This window comes from Catharus ustulatus, chromosome 10 (genome assembly GCF_009819885.2).
Source record: "Catharus ustulatus isolate bCatUst1 chromosome 10, bCatUst1.pri.v2, whole genome shotgun sequence".
NCBI lineage: Eukaryota > Metazoa > Chordata > Aves > Passeriformes > Turdidae > Catharus > Catharus ustulatus.
Genome location: NC_046230.1, coordinates 697134 through 720721, shown reverse-complemented (window position 1 = coordinate 720721; position 23588 = coordinate 697134). Strand labels below are relative to the sequence as shown.

At 40.4% G+C, this 23588-nt stretch overlaps 1 protein-coding gene across 10 annotated transcripts in view; it reads right to left on the bottom strand.

Annotated features, from left to right (window-relative positions):
* Nucleotides 1-21350, bottom strand: part of LOC117001107 (retinol-binding protein 1) — a 34999-nt gene extending 13649 nt beyond the window's left edge. Inside the window, exons 1-5 of one of the 10 annotated variants that reach the window (XM_033069288.1) lie at nt 21151-21346; nt 14013-14149; nt 8143-8326; nt 4209-4315; nt 126-304 (exon numbers count right to left, since the gene is read on the bottom strand). In XM_033069288.1, coding sequence (XP_032925179.1) covers nt 126-304; nt 4209-4315; nt 8143-8326; nt 14013-14121 — 579 coding nt within the window. In that variant the 5' untranslated portion in view covers nt 14122-14149; nt 21151-21346. Of the gene's footprint in view, nt 1-125; nt 305-916; nt 2919-4208; nt 4321-8142; nt 8327-14012; nt 14150-21040; nt 21120-21150 lie in introns of those variants that run through there. The other 9 variants (XM_033069287.2, XM_033069285.2, XM_033069286.2 and 6 more) reach the window with 9 other exon arrangements.
* Between the last annotated feature and the right edge of the window lie 2238 nt (nt 21351-23588).

Genomic DNA, 23588 nt, shown 5'->3' with positions numbered 1-23588 from the left:
GTAGGCACACTGTGGCAAACTGAGAATTCAGGAATAGCCACCAGGATGGTTAGAAGATGTGTTCTGTCAAAGGTCTTAGGTTATCAATAATCCTTTTTGTCCATTGTTACATTTCTACTTCTTACCATGCACTTGCGATCGTCCACCCCTGATAAATCTTCCTCAAACTCCTTCCCTACATCAAATTCCATGATGTAGTTTCTAAAAGTGCTTAGCGTTTTAATGATCATATGATCCCCGTTCTGAAGGATTTCTTTGTCAGGTTTTAGCAAGTTTGCTATTTTTCTTACAGCAACATTTACATCTGAAAAAGAAAAAGTTATTTTCACCCAGAAAAGTCTTCCACAAGAACAAGCTTGTCGGTTCTAGGGAGAACTGAAATGAACAGAGATAAACAGATGTCCAAAATCTTTCAAACCAGCCTTCTCATCCAGAAAAAATATGTAACCTAATTCATGTAACTTACGTAATTAATGTTTCAATTTTCTGATTATGTGGAATCTTTAGAAAATAACATTTCTATTTGACAGTTAATAAGGCCTCCAATATTTCTATAGAGATGCTAACATAATATCAAATACAAACACACAAAATTGTATTAAGTACTGCGTTGAATCATTAAATATGAAATTTTTACTGCTTTTCAAATTATAGGAGTTTTTTAAATGTTTGGAATCCACCACTTACCTTTTCAAGCTATGTAGTTTAATGTCTGTTAATGTAAGCTTCAAGGCGGTAAAAAGTAGAGGCTGCTTAAGGCAAAACAATTTTGCTTAAGGCAATTCTTAAAGTGCATTTCTGAAAAAACCACTCTTCACAAAAGTGACTTATGACTGTACAAGAAAAAACAGATTCACTTAAAGAACAAGACAGGTGGCATTTATTGATTATTCAAGAAGTTTGAAGGGAACCTTACCCAGTGCTTTCAGATACTCCTCAAAATTGTCATTGCTGACCATTTTCCAGTACCCATTGAAGTCTGCAGGCATCCCTGCTTCAGCTGATCGTGAAAATCACAGGCTTAGAGCTGTGGGTTGATTCTCCACCACACAGCTCACTGCCTTGCTTTGTGGCAAGTTTGAACTCTGGTTTCTTTTATCTCTTTTTTAGACCATGGAGCTATGCAAGTCCTTCTAATCCGATTATTGTTGAAGTGCTGCCTTTAAATCCTTTCACAAGGTTGAACCTCTGAGATTTCTAATGACAGCATGATGACTTGATTGAAAACGAATGAAATATTCACCTTTCATATCACTTGTGTAAGGGAAATCCATTTTAACCATATTACACTTCATTCTTCGTGCCACTCAGACACAAACCGCTTTCAAATAGCTTTAGTTTAGGATATTAGCCAAAGCTATAAAAGTGCTTATCTTATGTGTTTTTTGACCCAAATTCTTCTTTCTTGAATAGATTTTGGCTACTTTATGCTTTCTTCCAACAAAACAATCATACAGACCCTTTCAGTCAAAGCCATTTATGTCTGGTATTCCTTTAACTTGTTCCACAAGCTCCTGAATCCTAGAGAACCACCAGTGGATGATGCTTGGCCAGCTGGGGTCTCAGAAGGACCAGTTAGGTGGAAACTTGTATTAGAAAGCAGTGGTTACTCTGTACAGTGATAAATGCTACAGCACTGCTGCATGAATGCTTTCAGTTAAGGAGCTCTGAAACACAGAGAGAGCACTCTGGAGTTCTGTATTGTTTGAAAGTGACTCCTGTCAGAAATGAGAGACACTAAATCAGCACAACAGGCAACCAGCAGAGAGGAGCATGGATTCTCCCTGCTAACACCAGAGCTCAAGTACTGAGCCTCTCAGATGTTTGCATACAGTACAACTGAAGCCCCTACTGGATATTTTATCTACTCTGGGGCTTTGGCAATTGCTTGCTTTTAAGTAGACTCTGGGTCAGAGAAGAAACCCACTTTAAATGTGGGGATGAGGACTGTGTCATTTGAGAACCCGGAACCTTGCAAGTGCCAGAAGTAGCATCTGCATTTTTAAGTGCTTGCATGGAAGAAATATTGATTTCCATCTCTTGGCTAAGTAGCTGAAAAAATTTTTAAAAAGTTATTCAGGGCTTTATAAAGTCAAAGTTTAGAAATAATATATATTTAAACCTCTCTCTCTCTCAAGCTATGGTTCATTGTATTTTGCTGCTTTAGAACAGTAAGGATTGCAGAAGTATAAGTTAAGAAAGTACTGAGTTTGACCCTTAAGTCATATTTATTGCCTTTTTGAATTTAGAAATTATTGAAATACTAAGAAGATTTATTGTGAAGATCTCATTTCTTTTATTTTCACAAGGAAGCTGTTCTTTGTGTATTTTAAGCTATACAGCTGAGCATCCCAATTTTCTTGAGCACTACCACATAGATTCATGGATTTAAAAACACCACATGATTTCAAGAAATTTTGGACTTTCCCTTCATTATTAATAAGAAACAACTTTCTTAAGAAATCTACATGACAAAGCTCCTGGTCTGACAAGGTACACAGTGCAGACATCAGCCCCTCAGAGGTTTATTGTTGTGTTTTGCAGCCTGAAAGGCTGTAGCAGTTGGCCCTCATTGCTGCGCTCGCTCTCAGCTGTGTAGACGTTGTGCTGTGCAATGTAGGCAATGACAGAGTCTGGGATGAGATATTTCACACTCAGCCCTCGGCACAGAGCAGAGCGGATCTGGGTCGCACTGATTTCATTCTGGATCCACTCTCTCACTAGAAAAATATTGTGCTGAAATTTAGATAAAAGGTCTGATTCCTGGATGAACTGCGATGGATCAGAGCCAGCCCGGCTAATGCAGACCAAACCAAACTTTTCTACTATTTCTTTGATGTCTTCTTCCTTCCAGAGATTGGGTGTCTTAAATGTCTGTAGCAAATCAGCCCCACAGAGCAGTTTCAATTCTGGTAAAACTGGAAAGACAAAAGGAAATACTAGATTCTTATCCTTTCTAAGTCTTCTAGGAAGTTTATATTTAAAATTGCTTTTAATTTGTCACTTTATTTTCTTTTAATTAATTTTTAAAATAATTTACCTTTACTCTAGGCTTTTTTTCAGAAGGTTGTAAAAAAATTCAGTTTAGGTTTCTATGTGTCTAGTCACAATTCCTTAATCACCTACTTCATCATCACTCAAAGCATATTGAATCTCATCTGTACACAGTTAAAGGAGAATTTTTATTCCACTCAAGCAACCCAAAAAGGGGAAGAAGCAAATAAAGAGAGATACTTTACCACAAAGATTAGACTTGGTTGAACCTGGCTACTCCACACCATCCTGCGCTGCTCCTCTTTATTGTCTCTATTTCTTATTTCCTGTTACCTGCCTAAGGCCCAGCACAGAACTCTTTCCTCAGACTTCTTCCACAGCACTCATCATTATTCCACCTGAGCATCGTACAAACCTTGACTTGATAGTTTCACAGACTTGTATTCATATGAAATGAAGAGGAATGATGGAGGTTTGCCTTCACTTTACACTTATTGATGATTATCACATCTGTATGTCTCGTACAAACATCTTAAAGGAGAGCCTTTGAACGTAAGAAATGTTCCAGTGATGATGTGTGAAAGCATGACTTCTCCAGCAAGTGTAAAGGTACAACTCCTCAACAACCAGGAACAACTGAAATGTATTGTTCATGTCCAGGAGATCTTATGACACCAGAGGAAAAAGGCAATGTATCAAAAATCCAGCAGCATCCTGGCAAGCCACAGGGCTAGGGAAGATGGTTAGATAGGAAACTGGAAAATGACATTGTGCCTTTACTGCCAACAGGAGCTTTTCTGGCCAGCAAACATCAACATGGCAGCATCACTGCTGTGCTATCCATACACTTGGTCCATTGTCTAACACTAGAAGTAAAATTCTAGTAATCCCTGGATTTTTCATATTTTTTAATTAACATATTCTGTGTTCTGCAAAACAAGCAGGGCCACAATGTACATCTCTGACAGAGCTAAAAAGATGCTTATAAAACCAAGAATTAACACAACTCCAGGGTCTCCTATCTGTGTGGGAGCTGTTCCAAAACACCTACCCCAGCAGTTATGTTGGCATTCGGTATGGCTTGGTTTTGGCATACAACCCTCCAACCCTCAAAACTCGCCAGCTACTACGTGCAGTTTTCTCACTACTAATCTGGTAAAGCTGCACAGTTCTTAATGCTAACCACAGCATCATGTTTACAGTCATGAACCAACCTGGGTCCTGGCAAGAAAGGGAATCCTCCGTGGAGCTTTCTGTGGGATGTTTATTTCTCATGAACTCCTTGGACTGGAACGCTCTGAGTGCTTCATTATAATGGTGCCTGCACTTAAAATAAAGGCTTTGTGTGAGGTAATCCTCTCAGAGATGCAACAAAGCGATTACCTGGCACTTTCCCATTCCAGAACAGGGTCTACTTTTATGCCCTTTGGATTTGAATACCATTTGTTAAGAATTTGGCTCATTCTACCATGAGATTAGTATCAATGTACTTACATTCTGTGGAATTCACACATGATCTCCTTAATGGCATCCTAGTTTGTAAATCCTTTTTAAAATTCTACTCTTACAGCAATTTTGGTAGCTACTACATTTAAAACATAGAGGAGGTTTTTTTGCCTGAAACAGGACTAAATCTCACTTCAATCACTACCACTTGACTAAATGGAACTTCTCATGATAGTGTTTTTTTAATATGTGCTCTGTTTTGGAAAGGAGACATTCTTGCTCTATCCCCTTCTCTTGTCCATAAAAATATGTTCCTTGAGTTTTTACTTTGCCGTTGTCCTGTTCATTTTAATTAAAAGAATCACAATTCTGAGAAAATAAAAATTCTCATAAGATTTTTGACATCTGCTGTGCTTCTAATTTTACTGATCCAGGAAGGCAGGCAAGGATCCCTTTGCAGGTTTTTCCAGGTTTCTGCTATTTTATCATTCCACCACTCCTGATCCCTGGTACCCCCTGCAATACTGGTATTGCTACCTCATGGCAGTGGCCTTTTCCTTCCCAATCAGCACAGTCTTGCTTGTTTAGAACAGTTCCTGCCTTGCACCATCCTGAGCCAGCCCTAAGCATTGCACATATTTGCACAAGCCAACATTGTTTCAAAGATACAAGCTCCTGGTCAGACAGGACAAGCAGATACAGAATCAAGACTCTGTCCAATTTCTGCGCAGCACATATAGAGCTCCAGTGACCTTCAGCTCTTATCCAACAGCAGCAACACAAAGGTTCTGAGTTCCAAGGAACAGCCTGAATCTGGTGCATGTACAAAGCCCCAGATGACCCTCAGAATGTCTGCTGTAAGGAAGGAATTCACAGCTAGTTGTTTAAAAGTACACTCTTCAAATCACGTAAACGCTTCAGCCACGGGAATAAGCAGCAAATGTGTCAAGAACCTACACCCAGGCAGGCTGTAAAGCAGCCTCCAGTGATTTCTGATGCTCAGCCATGGCCCAGAGAAAATGCACAGCCAAGAGGTAAGGCACATATGGCAGCAGAGGGTGGGTACCAGGAGCTTGGTCTGTGCCTTCCCACACGTCTAATTTTCACCGTGCCTTGCTGTAAACAGGCTGGTGCTACGTACAGCCAAGCACACCGACTGTATGTTGTGCTCTGACATTCTTGGGCCAGGATTCAAAAACAAGAGTGCTTGCCAAAGAGTTCCCTGCAGGACCAACATTACAGCCACTGCAAAAACTGAGCTTCCCTGGGTCTGTTCAGTAGTTCAAAGGCTGGAGCAAGTGGGGTTGCACTATATTAGGTACAGCAAAAAGGACAAACCCATCTGCCAGCTTCTTAAACGTTTTCTGAAATGTGCATGAAGCTTTGAGTAACTACAGAGCTGAATCACAAGCACAACGGAAGTTGGGTAATGCAGTTCTTTGCCAATTTTGAATTAGTCTGTAGTATAGCTGCATGCCAATCAAATCCACAGGAGCAACAAATGCAGTCCTTTGCCTACTGACAATACTGTTTTCTTGTCTAGGCATACTCACAAACAGCTGCTAAATGGAAAACAGCTCTATTAAGTTCTCTCCTCTTCTCTAAGAAAAGCCTTGGGATAGTCTCCAAGATTTCCATACTCATTTACTAGCACTGCTGTAAGTAGGATTTGAGGTTTGCTGCTTAAAATTCTTTTATGTCACAACTACTTGGGATCCTCTGCAAAGATCCACAGGTTTTGATGAAATGTGACATTTTTATTGCACTCTGTTAAAACAAGTACTGAAGGAAAATTCATGTGTTTCAGGACTAAATGTTCTACTGCAGTTAAGTGTACAACTCAAACTACTGGTAAGAAGACACATTTAAGTTACAATAATGATTTCCTCTGCCTTGCAATAGGAAAATCTCTTCCTATTGGTACTGAAGTTTCCTACCTGAGGCAGCAGATCGTCCTTGGTTTTCTGAGAACTGAAAACCTACATATTAACTTTAAAAGCATGTGAAGAACAGCCCTACAATAAAGCACTGCCTGTTTATACTTAGTAAGGACCTGCTAAAGCCAGCTCTTTTTGTCTTCTTTTTTCACCTGTGACACTTAAAATACAGTGTAAAGCACAAACACCTGTATTTCATCAGAATGCTGCTTCCCCATTCAAGGGACAAGGCTCAGGACTGGATTAGGGCACTGGTTCATCTCATTAATACATGTCAACATTTATGAACAAAAGATTCAAGCTCATTTCTCTTCTTAGCAGGCAGCCATTTTAAAGTTTTGTGGACTTACTAATAAAAACTAGAGTTTCACTTTCTAGGCAGATGTGAAGTTTGGCTGTTCATACCACTTTGATACTACTTTGCCATAGCAGAAAATTCTACACAGAGGTTTTACTTACTGGAACTCTTATCCGGAAGAACTATGAAGTGGATTTATAATTTAAAAACCCAATCTTACAAGCAGTACTCACTTCAGTTGGAGCTGTGCAAGACCAAAGTAGGATCACCTGATCTGTAAGATTTGGGACTGCTTCTCTGGAGGAAAATAGATTGACTGAACTGAAGTTTAGAACAAGAGCCCCATACCTAGGCAATACTGCAGGACAGCACTTGGTGACTTCTCACTCTGGGACATACAGTTATGATTAAAGAAAGAGTAGAGTTTTCTGCAAAAAGAAAACCTCCCAACCTGACCCTGCTCTGCTGCCTGGAGAGAAGGGGCAAGAGGACCAACTGGATGCCTGTTCCCCAGGGAAGCAATTAAAAGCAGATCTTAAAGGCTCTACTTTGTCTTGTAAGTTTGTAGAGAATTCTTATGGGTGCTTTTGTAAAGTAACAGGTCTGGCTTTTAACTGCTCTCACACAATGCAACAAGAGCTTTTGGAGCAGCTGTTGGAGGGTGCAATTCAGAGCCTTGAACACCTGCTCCCTTAGAAAGTGTCTCCTTAGAAAGTAATCTAGAAAATGGGGATAAAAATGAAGAATCAGTGATAGTTCTTACAGCACATTTGCTGTAGCCTTCCATGAAGGCTTTCAGTTTAATGGTATCTGTTGCCTTCTGTAGCACCTCTTCCAAAGAGCAACTAGAACAAGAAGTTTGTATTTTCACACCCTGCCCCATATGCATTCATTACCATATGGAAAAGACATGCTTCAAGGTCCTTCCATTGAGTTTTGGACAACTTATTTAATTTCTCCTCCCAGCACAAAACCACAGCAAAACCCAAGATTTTGAAGAAAAAAACCACAGTTAATGGGTTTGGGCTTAACTTACCATTACAGTTAATAAGAAAACTTTGCAAGGATATGTGGAGAGATAAACGTGGAGGCATATTACTGCTACCATAGCTAACCTGGAACAGAGATGCTCCTGAAGAATCATTTGTGAACTCTCTCACTTTCTGATCACAATCTCTTTATTACCTGCTTAGAGACTTACATCCAAGAAAGGCAACATGAGAGGCAGGAACTTTTCCTGCAGAACTCAGCAGAGGCCATCATTTTGCATGCTTTCCACATGCATGACATGAGGACACGAGGGCAGTACTGTGGTCACTGCACAGGTTGGGGAAAGCAAATGAAAGATTCCTGGTGGGGAATCCTGGCTTGCCTGGGTGTTTTAGAGAAGCAATTTTTGTGCGTTGATGTGGCAGATTTCTGGCAGTCAGTAATTTAATGAAGACAGGAAGAAGATCATGTAATCACCTTAATACTTTCACTGTCTCTGTCCATGTGTCCTGCTCACTCTCCCAGGGATCCACCCGGATCCAGTCCGACGTCTCCAGGGCTAGTTTGGCCATCGCCACCCGGTGCCTTGCTGACACCAAGCCTTTCTTCCCATAGTTATCACTGACAGGAGACATTATGCCTTCAATTACCTGATATCTTCCTGGGGTGGAAAAAAAAGAAAAAAAGGCAATTAAGTCCTCTTCACAGAATATTGAAAATTTAGGGTGGATAGGGCCTTGGGAGCTCACCTAGTCCAACCTCTTCAAAGGATAACTTCCATGGTTAACTTCAAAGTTTTAAGATGCTACGATCAACTTGATTTGTGTTTCGTTTTTAATCCATTCCCAGTAATTACAAACTTAAAATGCAAACATTTTGTCCCTCTGTGAGCTGTTCACAATTACTACCATGTTTATTCTAATAAATGACCCAAAAAGGAAGGCTGGATAAACAGACAATTTTAAACCACGTGGACATAGGCATAATTGATGTGGCAAACTATAAAAATTGTCAGATAGAATTAAGTTTCATAGTCCAGTTAGTACAGCTTTGATATAGCCAGAGCAAAGAATGACTTAACTGCCCACTACTTTGTTCTTAAAGATCTGATCATTGATATTTATCAGAATCATTGTGCCTTTCTTTGTGTTAAAGCAAGAATTACAGCATATTACTGCAGCTGTGATTGATGTGATTCAGACAAATCAGAAGATTCAAGCACAAAGTTGGGGCTAATGGAGTCTAAAATGAGACTCGGAGCACTGTGCTCCACACATCAGCTCAGCAGCCACTAAATGCCTTTCTATCTGGCTGACCACGTTAAATATATCTGACAATATGCCCCCAGTTTTCTGCCCCTGTAACACAACATAATCATTAACACAACAGACTAGTTAGACTTTGCAGTTCTGGCCCCAAACCAGGAAATAAAAATAAAACACTACCAGAAACTGCAAGGCTCAAGAAATTGAGGAGAGGAAGAGTGTTTCAACTGAATAGAAATGAACAAAATTATTTCTAATGTAACACAGGCATTTTAAATAACTATGACAAATACAATAGTGAAGAGGAAAAAAATCCTCTTCATTTTTCCTAATTCAATTATTTTAATAAAGAAACTTCAATGCAGCATGCTATCTTTATTGCTTTGTAAGGAAGACAATACCCCTGACATTTCTGATACTGGCACGTGACAATTTAATATTCTAACACAATGATGTCACTCTAGCAACGTCCCAATTATTTTGATGTAACAAAATTTTCAAAGCAACTTCATCAAATTCAACTTTAAAAATCAGCATTAAGATTCAATGAGATTTATATCCTCTTAAGATGTCAGTTCAAACCATCCTCTGTTTTAAAATATTCCCCTTAAAGGCAAAATGAGCAAGATAGAATTTTCCAGAATCATGCAAAGATGGGTATATAATTCATTCCATCTCTTGATTTGAAGTTGGAAATAATTTCACTTGATTTATGAACAACAATTATTCTCTCATACTCTGGTATTATACAGTGCTATAACAAGTTTCCATTTAAAGAGAAAGAAATTACAGTTTACATTAATTTCTCATTTAAAGGGAAGGAAACTGCAGTTTGAATTCACTACCACGTTAACCTTATTAAAATGTTTTTCCAGATTTTATTTTTCATGTTTCAGTTTCTTCAAATTTCTATGGATATAAGTTGTTCCCTTATACCTTAAATGAATATATTAAATGAAAAAAAATCATATTGCTGTGAGCTCATGCTAACCAAGAATGATATGGGTCTGCCACATCCTTGTGGGATGGAAAGTCTTCAATCTCTAGTCTGCCCTAGAGCTGCATAAAAGGGATGAGATAAGAGCTCCTGGTGCCATATCAGCTTGCTCAAAAGCAGAAATGAAACCAACTGGAAGAGAAAAATCAAGGCTGATAATACTTCAGAGTCAAACACAGAAATGGCTTGAGAAGATTCACAATGGAGTTACCCAGCACCATGCAAACAGGATGCACGAGAGCCTTCCACATATAAATACAAGCTTTAGCTGTCAAAATCTAGGAAATAATTCTATTACTGGCTCTAAATAACTTGTTTCCTATTCAATAATTTAAAAGATCACCTGTTCAAATATGCCCCTCAGTTGTGGCAGGCATGTAAAGAGGAAATCATTAAATTCTGTCATCTTGGGCTTTTCTTAATGTCCACTGCAATTTTCTTCTCTCTCCCATAAATTATTACAGGTTGCTTCAAACCCTTCCTAGTCCACAATTATCTTCTATTTGTTTTCATCATGAAGTATCTTATTATTGCTTGTCCTAAATACGTGGAAAAATCCTCCAGGCCCTTAAGTGGCTTTCAAAATATACCTACCAAAAGCAGCACAAAAGTTCCTCTTGTTATGAACTTACATTCTCTAAGAACTGTTTGGGAGAATTGGCTAGTGCTCAGAAAAGTAAATATAAATGAAGTAATGAAACAAAGACTGTCCCTCAAACATGTTAAAGCAGATTATTAAGGAAAATTAAGAAAAACTAAATAGGCATTTAGTTTTCTGTTATCAAGGTGTCATGTAAATTGCCACAAACACTAGCACAAATTGTAATGCTTAATTAGCTTATTCATACTAAAGCAAACTTATCAAATGCCATTTCATACAAAATTGTTTGTGTATTTTGGTGGGGCTTCTAAAGATTAATTTCTTCTGGTAGTAAGTCTGGAATTCACTGAGAGAAATTATGCCAGAAGTAAATAACAAAAGTAAATACTACAGAAAAGCCACTACAGAAAAGCAAATAAATGGAACACTTCCATACATTTAACACTTGCTCACTACTGATTTTCCTCTCAGTGTCAAAGGAAAATCCCCCAAGAGAAGCTCTGCAGCTTCCTGGTGTTACCCTATCCAGTGAACAGGAATGCATTTGACAGAACCCATTAATGGTGTCACATTTCCTCCAGTTTTCATAAGATGATAACTCATTATCCTTCACCTTCACCTTCCCCTCCCATTTGTCATGCCACAGATAAAACACTTTATCTTTCACACCCTCCTCCTTTGCCCTCCACCCTTTTGGTCTCACCTGAAAACCTGGGGATGTAAGTACCCTCCACTGGCAATGCTTGGAAAACAAGATTTAAAAATATCTCAGATAAATTGATTCTAGTACTATTTCTTTGGTCTTTATGGTCAAATGAGGAATTCAGTCACAGACAAGTAAAGTGCCTGACATTAGGTATTAATAGACTCTAAAAGCATTTGCCACAGTCACTGCATGTTTCAAAAAACAATTTTAAAACAAGGCACTGAATCTCAGAAAATTCTAGCTGTGTCTGAGGATGTGTAAAGTGCCAAATTCAAATGTGTAGACAGAAAATCCAGATAAAGAGAACTATTTGAGTCATTCAGGCTCACACAGCCATGTGTGTTGTATTTAAAAGGCAGCATCATACGATTTGTTGGCTGATACTAACAGAAAAATGATTACTGGACACGTGGCAATGAAACTGCACAAAGTATCAGAAACCCAATAAAATGCCTTAGTTAAAATAGTGATGTATGAAAAATAAGATTAGGCAGCAGTACAAACTGACATTGATGTACAAAAAGCTGGCAGACAGAATTACTGGAGATGTCAGGATGCACATCAGGGATAGTCACATCATTCATGACAGTGAAACCTGCCTCTGAAGTCACAGAATCCTGGAACTGCTAAGGCTGGAAAAGCCCTCTAAGATCATGGAGTCCAGCCACAAACCCAGCACTCGAACACGTCCCCAGCTGCCACATCCACACATCCTTTAAACACTTCCAGTGTTGGTGACTGAACTCCAGCCAGGCTATGGCCCAGCTCATTATTTCAGCCTGATTTGTGATGGAGCAGCACCACAGAGGCAGCAGGAGGATGAACCCATTCCCAAGCCTAGGAAAAATGTCCCTCACACTAATTAAGTAAATCCTCACTCATTTCAGGCATCCAGTGTGGATGTCAGCTCCAAGATGCACTGTTCCCTTGGAAAACGGAATCACTGCTGCTTTAAGTCAGACCAGCCCTGCTCTCCAGCCCCTCCATCAGCTCCCAGGCTGCCACTGCTGCTTCTTCTCAGCAAAGAAACTACAATTTCTCCTCTCCTTCCCTCTGTAACCCAGAAGTGGAAACAGGGCTAAAACCATGACAGAATGACCAATTAATTTCCTGGGGAGGAATGGCTCTGCCATAAAGCAGGCACCAGAATCAGTCACTTTTATAGTACGCTGCCAACCCCTTCTGCCTGAGAGACTACGTTCCTGTGGAGGAGGGGCCATAGGTGGGATCTGTGCACCCACATATACAAACAATCCATCTGCTCTTGGAGCATCGCTGCTCAGGATGGATAAAGCTTCTGAAGGCAAAATGAGGATTCTGACCTCGCTGCCACGCTGGGTTAAGCTTTTAGAAAGTGCAAAGACAATGCTGTAGGCAACGTGGACACCAAAGAGGGATTCTTTAATACAGAAAGCCCTTCTACTTGTAAGGTTTCACAAATTAAAATAAGAAGCCAAAAGGCAAGTCACACCCTACTCAGAACTAGGCACTGACAGTAGGTGTAATATAATGCACAACTTCCATTTCCACCTTTCAAAATTTAATTTTTAATATGATTTTTACTATATTTTAAGCAAACTGTCCTGAGTAAGGGGTGGAGTCTTTCTAAACTGACCCTGGAGCAGACCAGAGATCAAATTGATTCAGAGAGAATAATAATTCATTTCCCTATTCAGTCCTTCTTTCAGGGCAAAGAAATGTTACTGGACTATAATTTATGACTTAAATAGAATTACCAATTGGTCTCATATTACCTTTCTATTCTTTGCATATCTGGGCAGTAGAATAAGTTGTAAAACTACAGTGGAAAAAAATCAATTAAAATCTCTTTCTAGCCCTTTATTTCCAGTCCTGCAGGAGCAATGAAATAATTTTAGCACTAGGAAAACAGATACTTGTAGAGGCTGCCCTCAGAGCCAGCTCTGTAATTCCACCTCATGACAGTCAAAGTATCCCCACAGGATACTCTGAGTATGAAGCTGGTGCTTTTACTGCACAGTTGTATCAGTGGGTTCCCCGGTTCTCTCCCCCTGCTCAATTTGACAGCCAAATTCCTTTTACTATTATTTGCTGTTCAGGTTCCTACTGAACCACCTCCCTAAGAACTTCTCTGTCAGATTCCAACAAATAATGATTCCTTTCCAGTGACTTCCAGAAACCAAAGTGCACATTTTAGTTGCCAGATGAAAAAAAATTTAAATCCCTGAGCAACTAAGGAGCTGCTCAAGCCTAGAGTTCAAGGCCTCTCAGTAGCATTTCTGATTCTTTCCTAAATTTCTGATTTTGCCACCTTGCTCTTTTGTTGCCAAAACATTCTAGTCTGGTAGTATCTCATTTTCTGATCTTTTCCTAAGATAGACAAAGTGCCTCTTAGTGAAGACAGATAATGAACGTTTCATCTTTTCTCCAGCTTCCCCCAGCTGTCAAAACTGCAACCTAGAACGCTTCATATTAAAAGACATTGTATCATAAAAGCATGGAATTGGAACATAAATGATTTTCCCAAGTTTCAAAATTATTAACCATATTATTTCACAAGGTTCAGCCACTTCCATGAAGAGGATCCTCAAACTCCTAATAAAACTTTTACTCTCTTTGCATGAACACTCATTATACTTGCATATACAATGAGGTAACGCCAGACTTTATATATTGAATATCCCATTAAAGCTTTATGTTAATATCAGTAAAGAATATTAAAATTGACCCAGCTGTAAAGTAAAAGCTGATCTAAGTGAGTATTGAAACTCATTCTTGCTTTTCCTATCCCTCACTGACCTGTCTGGTGCAGGTGGTCTCTGGCCAGCTCAAACAAACGCATGTGCATGTTGGTGGTGGGGTTAAAGGAGCCACAGGCCAGGAGGATGACAGGGATCCTGCTTCTCATCCTGACAGCAAAATATTACACCTTCTCCCTAAAGAAAAAGAATTAAAACAAAAGACAAACTTGAGAAAGAGCAGTCTGCCCTTGGTTCCTGAGCTAAAAGGAGCTGTTTCCAGAACTGTGTGTTCCTGGAGCACCAGTGCAGTGGCCAGAGATCAGTCCTGTACCAGCATCCAGCACCTGCCTGCTCAGGAACACAGCCATTCCTGGATGTTAATTAGGAGAACACCAAACATTCTGCTTCCCCACACACAGACATGAATAGAACATACCTCTAGAAATTTACATTCTTCTTATTAAAACCTGACCATTTTAAAACTTATTTTTAAATTTTTAACCAGTTTTTATTACAGAGAAATGTTTTATTCTGTCTTCCTGGCCATGGATAACATTGGAACCCGCAGGCCTGCTACAAAATCAGATATTTCTTTTTTTTAATTTTTGATAACTTCTTACAATGAACCTTTGCAACACATTACAGAACCTCACGTACAACACCAAATCCTGAGGTGTGCCTTCCTAGGAGCTGGGCAGGCAGCATTGGGGGTCAGTCAGCTGGCAAATACTTCCAGGCAGATTATCAGCATTGGCCTGTGTCGTTCCTCTGCTGGACTGCAGAGCAATGGACAGTGTACCAACAACAGGGAGCAGCAAGGAAGAGAAAGCACAGCTCTGTCAGGAAATCCCCAGGGCATTACAAAGCTGTGAACAGGAGAAATGGGTAGGGAGCAGTGCTGTGAGGAGCCTTGCAGGGGTGTTTATAAACAATACTGATATAATTTAAACTGTTGGTCATCTATTAAAAATGTAGCAAAAATCAGTTTAAATCCACTGTGCTTGAAGCTATTTACTTGTATAATTCTTTTAAAAACTAATCCAGAATACAACTGGCATGACAAAAACAACTGTGTCCCACGTCCCTGTCTGCAAACCAAAGTCTTTTCTAGAATTTGAAATCTCTACATTGCTCACACCTGTGTATCATACAAACACCACTCTCCTCCCTTGCCTGACCTCCAGCCCTCCCCACCAAACGGAACTCCTGCTTCCTGTAAGGGACACCTGCATCCCAAACTTCAGAACTCAGTCTTGGGATAACAGAACAAACCCAGCACAGACTGTTCTGATCGGCCAAACCTCATTCTCCATCTGCACTGTACCTGCAGCTCAGAGACCACCTCTTACTGTTCCGAGTTCTTACAGTCCCTTTCCCCCTCCCCTTCTCTCAATTTGAAAAACAGTTGATGTTTTATAGCTGCCAACACGATCAGTTCATTTATGGAGGATTTATAACCTGAAGACTGGGACTGTACCATGGAACAGCACTCAGTGCTCAAACAAGTGTTAATTATTGTCATTTGTGACTTTTTGAACCTTTGACATTTAACCTTTTTGCTGAGAAAATCCTTGGAAACATTAAGTGCTATCTGTAGCTTCCAGCACTGAGTACTGAATACAATGATTGTTTTATAATGCTTTTATTTTACTTTCCTAATTTCTCATACCTTCCATCATACTAGGGGAGCCATACTGGGGAGAAAAGACTTGCAGGCTGTGGAGCCACTGAAAGTCAGCAAAAGTTTTATGGTCTGTGATGGGAGCAGCTGGAGGAAGCTACTTTCACTGCACCCTGCTCTCTCCTCTGGTTCACTGTCCCTGTGCAGACACAAAAACTCACACATGACAACTGTATGCAATATATACAGCTTCTTCATTCAGGAAAAACAAAAATTGTTCTTTTGTTCAGTATCAGCAATTCTGTACATGTATCTCCATTGTATGGTGGAAGGTGTTTCTGCCCTGAAAACGAGCAAAACCTCAGCATGTGAATGGAGCACTCTCATTGCTGCTCACAGCTCTCCTGGTGCTTCCTTCTGTTCTCATCAAGTACAGTTTATATTTCCATAGCTGTTCCTTTATTTGCCATCTCAACGGAATGATTTCTTTTGCTTTGCTTTTAATTCTATGCACTACTCTATTTCTCACCTGAAACAAAGGTATTGGACGGTTTCTTCGCAGCTCTTACTTATTTATACCCTGGAAACTCCAGGGAAAGACTTCAACCTGTGATTTTTAGTGATAGTTTGACAGCACTGATAATGGAAACTCAAAAATCAAACCTCCACCACCACTACCAAACAAACAAAACCAAAACAAAAAGAAAACAGAAAAAAACCCACAACAAACCAAGACTGTACTAATAGTAAATAAACACATCATGAAAAACCATCTCACCATCTCACAAGGTTTTATACATCTATAAACTCCCAAATACCCTATATATATATATATATATATATATATAAACACACTGAGGAAATTTTTGCAGCGCATTCCCAGAAATGCCAACCTGCATTTTGGGAGGCTTCCAACAACAGGGACATCCATGTGGCAATGCAGAAAAGGGCAGTCACCTACAGATGGGGAGGCCACACTCAAGCTATATAAAAAGGTTTAATGATGGATAAAGTGTTATGATTTTCATTAGATAATTCCTGCAAGTTCTCTTTCTGGTGCCTATATTCCCACAATATACCAATAACAGATGATGCTACAGATGACCACAGTTAAGTTCGGATGAAAGTCAGTAATTAGAGCCATATCTGATTAATTATCAGCAGCAGAACAAAATACTGAGAGCACAGTCTGATTCATGAGCTGTTAAATCACTAAACTGCAGAACAAGACACTGATGTGTGCATGCTCTGAGGCACTCACCCTGGAGAGAACACTTCTGCAAAAAGTAGAAATGAACCAAACCCTAGCACAGGATTCAAACATTATCTCCTCCTGTGAGGGTGAATCTAGATTAATTTAGATGAAATTTAGATTTGAACAAGTTCAATGCTGCCCAATTCCATTTTTTCACTAGGCCACATCATTATCTCATATAAATTCATGCAGATGCACTGGGACCAGCTGAGTTACACCAAGTGACACTAAGAATATTAGAGTTGAGAGACAGATTTTGGAAGTCAGGAAGTAAAAGTACATTTAGTAGCTGACCCAAATCATAGCAAGCCGTAGTACACAAATATCCCTTAAAAATATGACTGGATATAAAAGTTTCTCATGCTGTTAATAAGAGCTGCTGCCACAGGGAAGTTACTCCAGACAGTAAGTTCCCAGCATTTGCTGTCACCAAAGCAATCCTCTGCAACAGTGACAACTTTACCTGTAAATCCCCACCTTCCTTTTAATAATGAACATATGTACCTGGGTGAGGAAAAATGGAAAATGTATAATTTGGGGTAGTGTTTGATTTACTTATCAAAAAGTCACTCCTTCCAGCCAAAGAGGATTTTGCAAAGTGCACATATATATTACACACAGCCCAGTATGATGCTGTAACCCTCCAAAACAGCTTTTTCAGGGCCACATGGTGAGTCATACTATTATTAAATTCCAGCAATTGGCTTTCACTGACAGCCATGACAGGATACATGATTTCCTATCAGATTCACCACAACTATGAAGCTACTTCTTCCAATCCCCACACCAAACTTTTAGTCAGAGAACACAAGTCCCATTGCAGGTTCAGAGAAATCCCAAGATCTGCTCCCCTCCTCACTGCAGTATTCACTAGAGCAGCAACTTAACCAAGCCTATAAAAATCACCTGGGCTTTTTGTCTTGTAACACTGAAGATGGCTCGAGACAGAACAATTTAACAATGCACAGGGGCTTCTGTCTGAGACAGACCTGCTCACTAAGGGGGTACTCACTATTTCTCCTTCCTCTCTGTCCAGGCAGCAATTTTGCCAGCAAAACAAAAAGTTCTCTGTGAACAAGTCACCTCACAGAAAATTGCCTGTGGCCCAAATTTCAAGTGTCCCTGGTGGCACCCAGAGAAAGTAGCCTCAGCAGAAGTGTATTCTCCTCTCCTGAGATTATAATCCTTCACATCACAGCACAACACTCTTGCCATTCCTTTATTTCATGCTGTATCAGTGGAGAAATTCACAGAAGAACCAACAAAACTCCTCTATCAGTTACGCCTCTAAAATCAACCTAAACATGACTTATGGTTCCATTTACTTGGAATAAGTTTTTCTTCTGAATGAAACTAGTTCTCTGTTTTCAGCTTCCAATCCCAACTCTTTCTGCTCCACTGCTACAAAGAATCAGCAGTTGAAAGGGACTAAAGAAGAAAATTCACCATAAAAAGTACACACTGACAAAGCACAACAAACATAAATAATAAATTGAGAACAGGACTCATGCAGTTTGAAATACATGCAAATATTGCACCTTAAGTTAATAATGAACATGGCATTGCCTTCAACAACTCTGAATTCTGAAAAATTTGAGCAGAGTTATTGCTTAGCACAAGGTTACAAAGATTATATTCTCAATGCACACAAAACAGCGCCTGTGAATTCAAGTCAACAACACATTTTTAAAGCCTGTGAGTTGCTACAATGTTATAACTAGAATTCCACAGTGGGGCACAAGTGTCTGGTCCTAGAGTCCCACCAATAAATTACCCACAGAGATATTCCCACGATAATATCCTATATGATATATTTTCCTCAGCATTCTTAAGAATATTATATGTTATTAATATTTGAAATCATTCTGCAAAATAATCATGCTTACAGGCTGCCCATTGCCTGAACAGCAACAAGGACTACAACAACTTGACAACACGGAATTCAGAAACCACCATTCATGCACATTAACAGTAAACTCCTGGATTTTTAACATCCCTATTTGTGCATTTACTGAATATTCTGAGGTTATTTCAGGTTTTCTGCTGTCCTTAAAACAGCAAACATGTAAAGACAACCACAGCATAATGTCCTTAATGTTCTTTTCCTGTATTAGGGAAAATAATGAAATTATCCCATTTTGTGCAAAAGGCATTAATTACATTGTAACTGCTCATAAAACATTTGACAATACTTAGACATTAAGCTCTGCAGCAGTTTTATCTGGTTACAAGGACAGTGATACTGCACTAACCCAAACCATGCAGAAAAGAAGTAGAAAAGGAGCAGACTGGCCCACACCTCGTACCCAGTGTCTGCTCAGTAGTGCAGGAGCTCACTGGATTCATACACCACTGCCTGCAACATTTTGCAGCATTTCCACAACTCAAGAGATACAACACAATCATCTGGTGTCTTGTACTTCTTGCAGTACGATCTTTAGCATTACTGCTCCAATAATCCCTAGTGATCACTCACCATCTGACACTCAAATCCCTTCCTATTATTTGTGCCCATATCACCCTGTTAAATATGATTTTTCTTCTTCTACAATTGTCTAAACTACTCTTAGTAAAGCCAGTAGTCCTCCTTCTGTTTGCATGTACGAGTCAGTCATCCACAATGCACAATATATTGATTTATAGAAAAAGAGCATTCATGCAGAGGTGCAACTCTGTGAGCATATTTCTAAGCAAACAGACTTTTGATTTAGTGAAAGTATCAACTTGTCTGTCAAAACAAACTTGCTAAAACTTCAAGAGTTCCTGCTGAGAAGCCATTCAGAGTGATTTTTTGTCTATCAACATCTCTGTAATTTTCTTTCAACTAGCAAAACACACTTAGCATATCCTAAGGCAGATCTCAGAAACTGAGCTTGCACACAAATGGAAGATAAATTTAAGTGGTAAAGAAAACACCTCCAGTCACGAAAATCTGTTCTTATAAAGCTGGTTTTAAAAGGCAGCAAGCTAATGAAACCCCTATGAGTACTACTGCAGAACACTCAGATGCAAAATAATCATACATATATATCACCCACAGTGTAAGACAGGATTTTCAGAACACAGAGCAAGACCTGCCTGTGCCAGATCACTGGGCTGGATGGCATTTCATGTGTTTTTGAAGTTCTCCATTATACTTTGTGATCCTGCATGGTTAATTTCTTCATTTCTGCTAGTTATTGTTCAGAAAAATGGCCAGTGCTTGGTGAGCAGAGTGAAATCCACACCACTATTTGAGTGGCAATTGCACTACGTCAGCAATGTGGAGGGAACAGATCCAGATGTGAAGCTGGCTGGTGAGACAGGCAGCTCTCTGGTGGCACCTGCTGTGCCAGAGTGGGCAGGTGGGGTTTGACAGCTTCACCTGCTCCAGGTGCAGCAGCAGCCACTGAAACTGTAGGAATTAAGTCCTCAGAAATCACCATCACTATGAAATTCAGTTTCTCTCATTAAATTATTTGAAAAGGTACAAGCTCAAATTCACCTCTGACAGGACTGTGACCTGCTGTGCCCTCAGTGCTCCCTGCATGTAGCTCTGGACTTCTCAAAGGTCTTTGAGATCACCTGAACGCTAATTAAGTTGTCATATATAGGCTAAATTCTAAAATCAGCATTTCTGATGTTAAAGGCACAAAGGCAGTTTACTGGCATAATCACACAGTGGAACCAGACTTCAGCAGCAAATCATGCCTGGAAAACGAGCTCACTCACGTGGACTGTATTGACACAAAGCTTAAAGAAAACAAACATCATGTATTGTTTATAAAGTCAAACAGCAGCTGTTGCACCCTCTTAAAATCCGGGGAAAAAGACGAGTAAGCTATGTGGTGAAAGCAAGATGGATTGAAATAAATAAAAGTAACCATATCTGCTGTTGTCCTCTTTGACTCTCACCGCACTTGGGGGACGGAGGGTGGGGGAAGGGAAAAAAAGCTTTCTGTTTAAACACACACACATATATAAAATATATATGGATGTCTATATGATGGTGGATATGCGTTTATCGAGTGGGTAGCGGGGCCAGCCCGGCAGCCCCTGCCGGGGGTTTGAGGCCTACTCGCAGTGCCCGCGGTGCCCGCTGCCCTCCGTGCCCTCAGGGCACGCTTCCCTCAGGGCCCTCAATGCCCGCAGTGCCCGCTTCCTTCAGTGCCCTCAATGCGCGCAGTGCCCGCAGTGCCCACTGCCCGCAATGCCCGCTCCGCGCCCCCACCCGAGCTCGCAGCGGCCCCCGCTCCCGCCAGGATCCAGCCGGCTCCTCCCCTCCTCCCGTCCGTCCGTCTGTCCGTCCGTCCGTCCGTCCGTCCGTTCTTCTGTCCTTACCGCGGCGGTTGGCAGCGCTGCCCCCGCTCCCGGCGGCGGGGTCGGGGCTGGCTCGGGCCAGGCTCGGGACGGGCTCGGGCCAGGCTCGGGACAGACTCAGGGTCGGCTCGGGACGGGCTCGGGCCAGGCTCGGGGCCGGGCCTCCTCCCGCGCCGCTGCACAGCGCCAGCCTTGCCTCCTTACAAGGTGTGTTTTTCTTGTGTGACCTGAAGGTCACCTCCCAAACTTTCGGCCTCCTGCTGTTACCAAGGGTGGGTCCGGCTGGCGGCGTGGGGAAGGTCGTGGTGAGGCGTGGTGTACAGCGAATGTGTGGGAAAATTCGCAGCGCTGGAGGTTTGTGTCCGCAAGGAGACAGAGGATTCTTTTAACTTCGTTGAAATAAAGGGAGAGGCCATGGGGCATTTCTCATGGAATCTTTAAAATGACTGAGGGACACAGCCCTGTTTTTGCCCTAATTTCCCATTCTCATCACCCTCATGCTTTCCCCATCGGTTCTTACAGGATACAGACTTCCTGAATTCCCTGCCTTATGTCCCTCTCTATTGTGTACCCTCCACCCCCCTTTTTAAAAAAAAATTATGTAACAAAATACTATTTATAATTCTATTAAGTCTTTCTTCTTTCTCTGTAAGTGCAGGAATTTAACACGGCCTTGGCTGAGCAACAGCCCATGCCAATTAGTACTGCTTTCTAGAGCTGATAGTCTCTTCCATCACTTCCCTGTGCGTAAGTCCCTGGCCCTAGGTACAAGCAGATTCATACGGTGTATTTGTAAAGACACAGTCATGTTATTCCTGTCATGAAGCTCAGCTTTCTCTGTGTCAAATGGCCTCATGAAGTCATCTCCTTCTCTTAAATCAATTTTGCAAAAAGTGAAGTCCAGAGAGTTTTAAATAATTTGCTTCTTTAACTCTTAGGCATATAAAATCCAGTTTCTTGAGATATCAGAATGTCACCAGTTAGGTTTAGAGTCCACTGCAAACATCCTGGTTTTTGTACTGTGGAACAGAAACACAAATGTTCTTCTGGTCTGACACTATGGTAAAAAATAAATAGGATTGTGGAAGCATTTTTAAGCTCTACTGTGTGAAATGCACATGTAAACAATGAAGTTTCACTCATGCACAGAGGCCGTGAGATGTACTTCAGATCTTTCATTGCACTTTGCTGAAAGCTGGCCAAAGGATGGTTTTGGCAGCAGGGCTTTGGCTTCAGACTAGGAGCAGTGTGGCTGTTTATTTCCCTATGACATTTCCATGCTTGTCTTTCGTCCTGCTCTGTTCACATGAAGTTTCATTTTTCATAGACTACAACTTGCAATTTGAGATATTAGGGAACTGTTATAGTTAGTGGCAGGGTGACTTTTTTCATTGTTTAAAACAGGGAAAGTGTTGGACGAAGACTACACAAGCAATTTCTTATACATAAGCAGTCCAGACTATAGGTGCTTAACTTTCAAAAGCTGTGCGATAGTATAATGATGAGAAGCCAAATTGGCAGTTTTGAAATGAACTAATGTGTCTGTATAAATAATCTTTCTTACAAAAGGATCTAGAACTTTGTAGAAAATGTAATTCCTTAACTCCCTTTGAGACACAAAGAGTCAATTTTTAAAAATGTTTATGACACTGACATTCTGTGTATAATGGACCACTTTGGCTGACCAGGCTTTCTAAACATATCAAGTGTTTTTCTGAAAAGTAGCAGCTAGGATTAAAACCTCCTCTTTCTGGAGTTTGAATTACTGTTATGTGTTTTGTCAATAGATAAGATTCCCTATAAAAGAAAACATTTCATTTATAAAGAAGACAACCAATCCAAAGGTTAAATCTTGTGCATCAGGTTGGAGAACTAAGGATGAACTGGTGAGTGGGCACAAATTAATGTGGCTCTATGGTCCCGGTGGGAACTGTTCTGTGCTGGCTGAGGTTCTGTTCTTCACCAGTTCTGTTGTAAACTGAATCACAGGTGTAGTAATAAGCATTTCTGGCTTGCTGTCTTTAAACATAAGGTGTCCACTTCACATTAGTTTTTAAGAAACTGTTTAAAAAATAAATGCTTTAGAAGTGAGAGTAGTTAGCCGAAGGTAACGAACAGAGCACTGGGTGTGATCCTAAGCTGAATTCTCCCCTGAGCCCTCTGGAAGTGGGTGAAATTGCAAACCATGCCTGAAGTGCAGTGGTGTGAAAGGAATCATGTGGGAGGAGATGAGTATCACACAAGAAGGTGTGCAAGAGCTTAAGGGCCGAGATGGTCCTCTGCAAAGGAATATAAAATGACCACAGAAAGTTCCCCAGCGATAATGAAAGATGAGCTAATTAAAACCTATCTTCCAGCAACCAAGTGAAGACAAAGTTACTGCTACAGAATCATGTAATGTTCTAAAGAGAATGGTAATTACTGGACTGGCTTTGCTCTTTATCACATAATTATTTTCA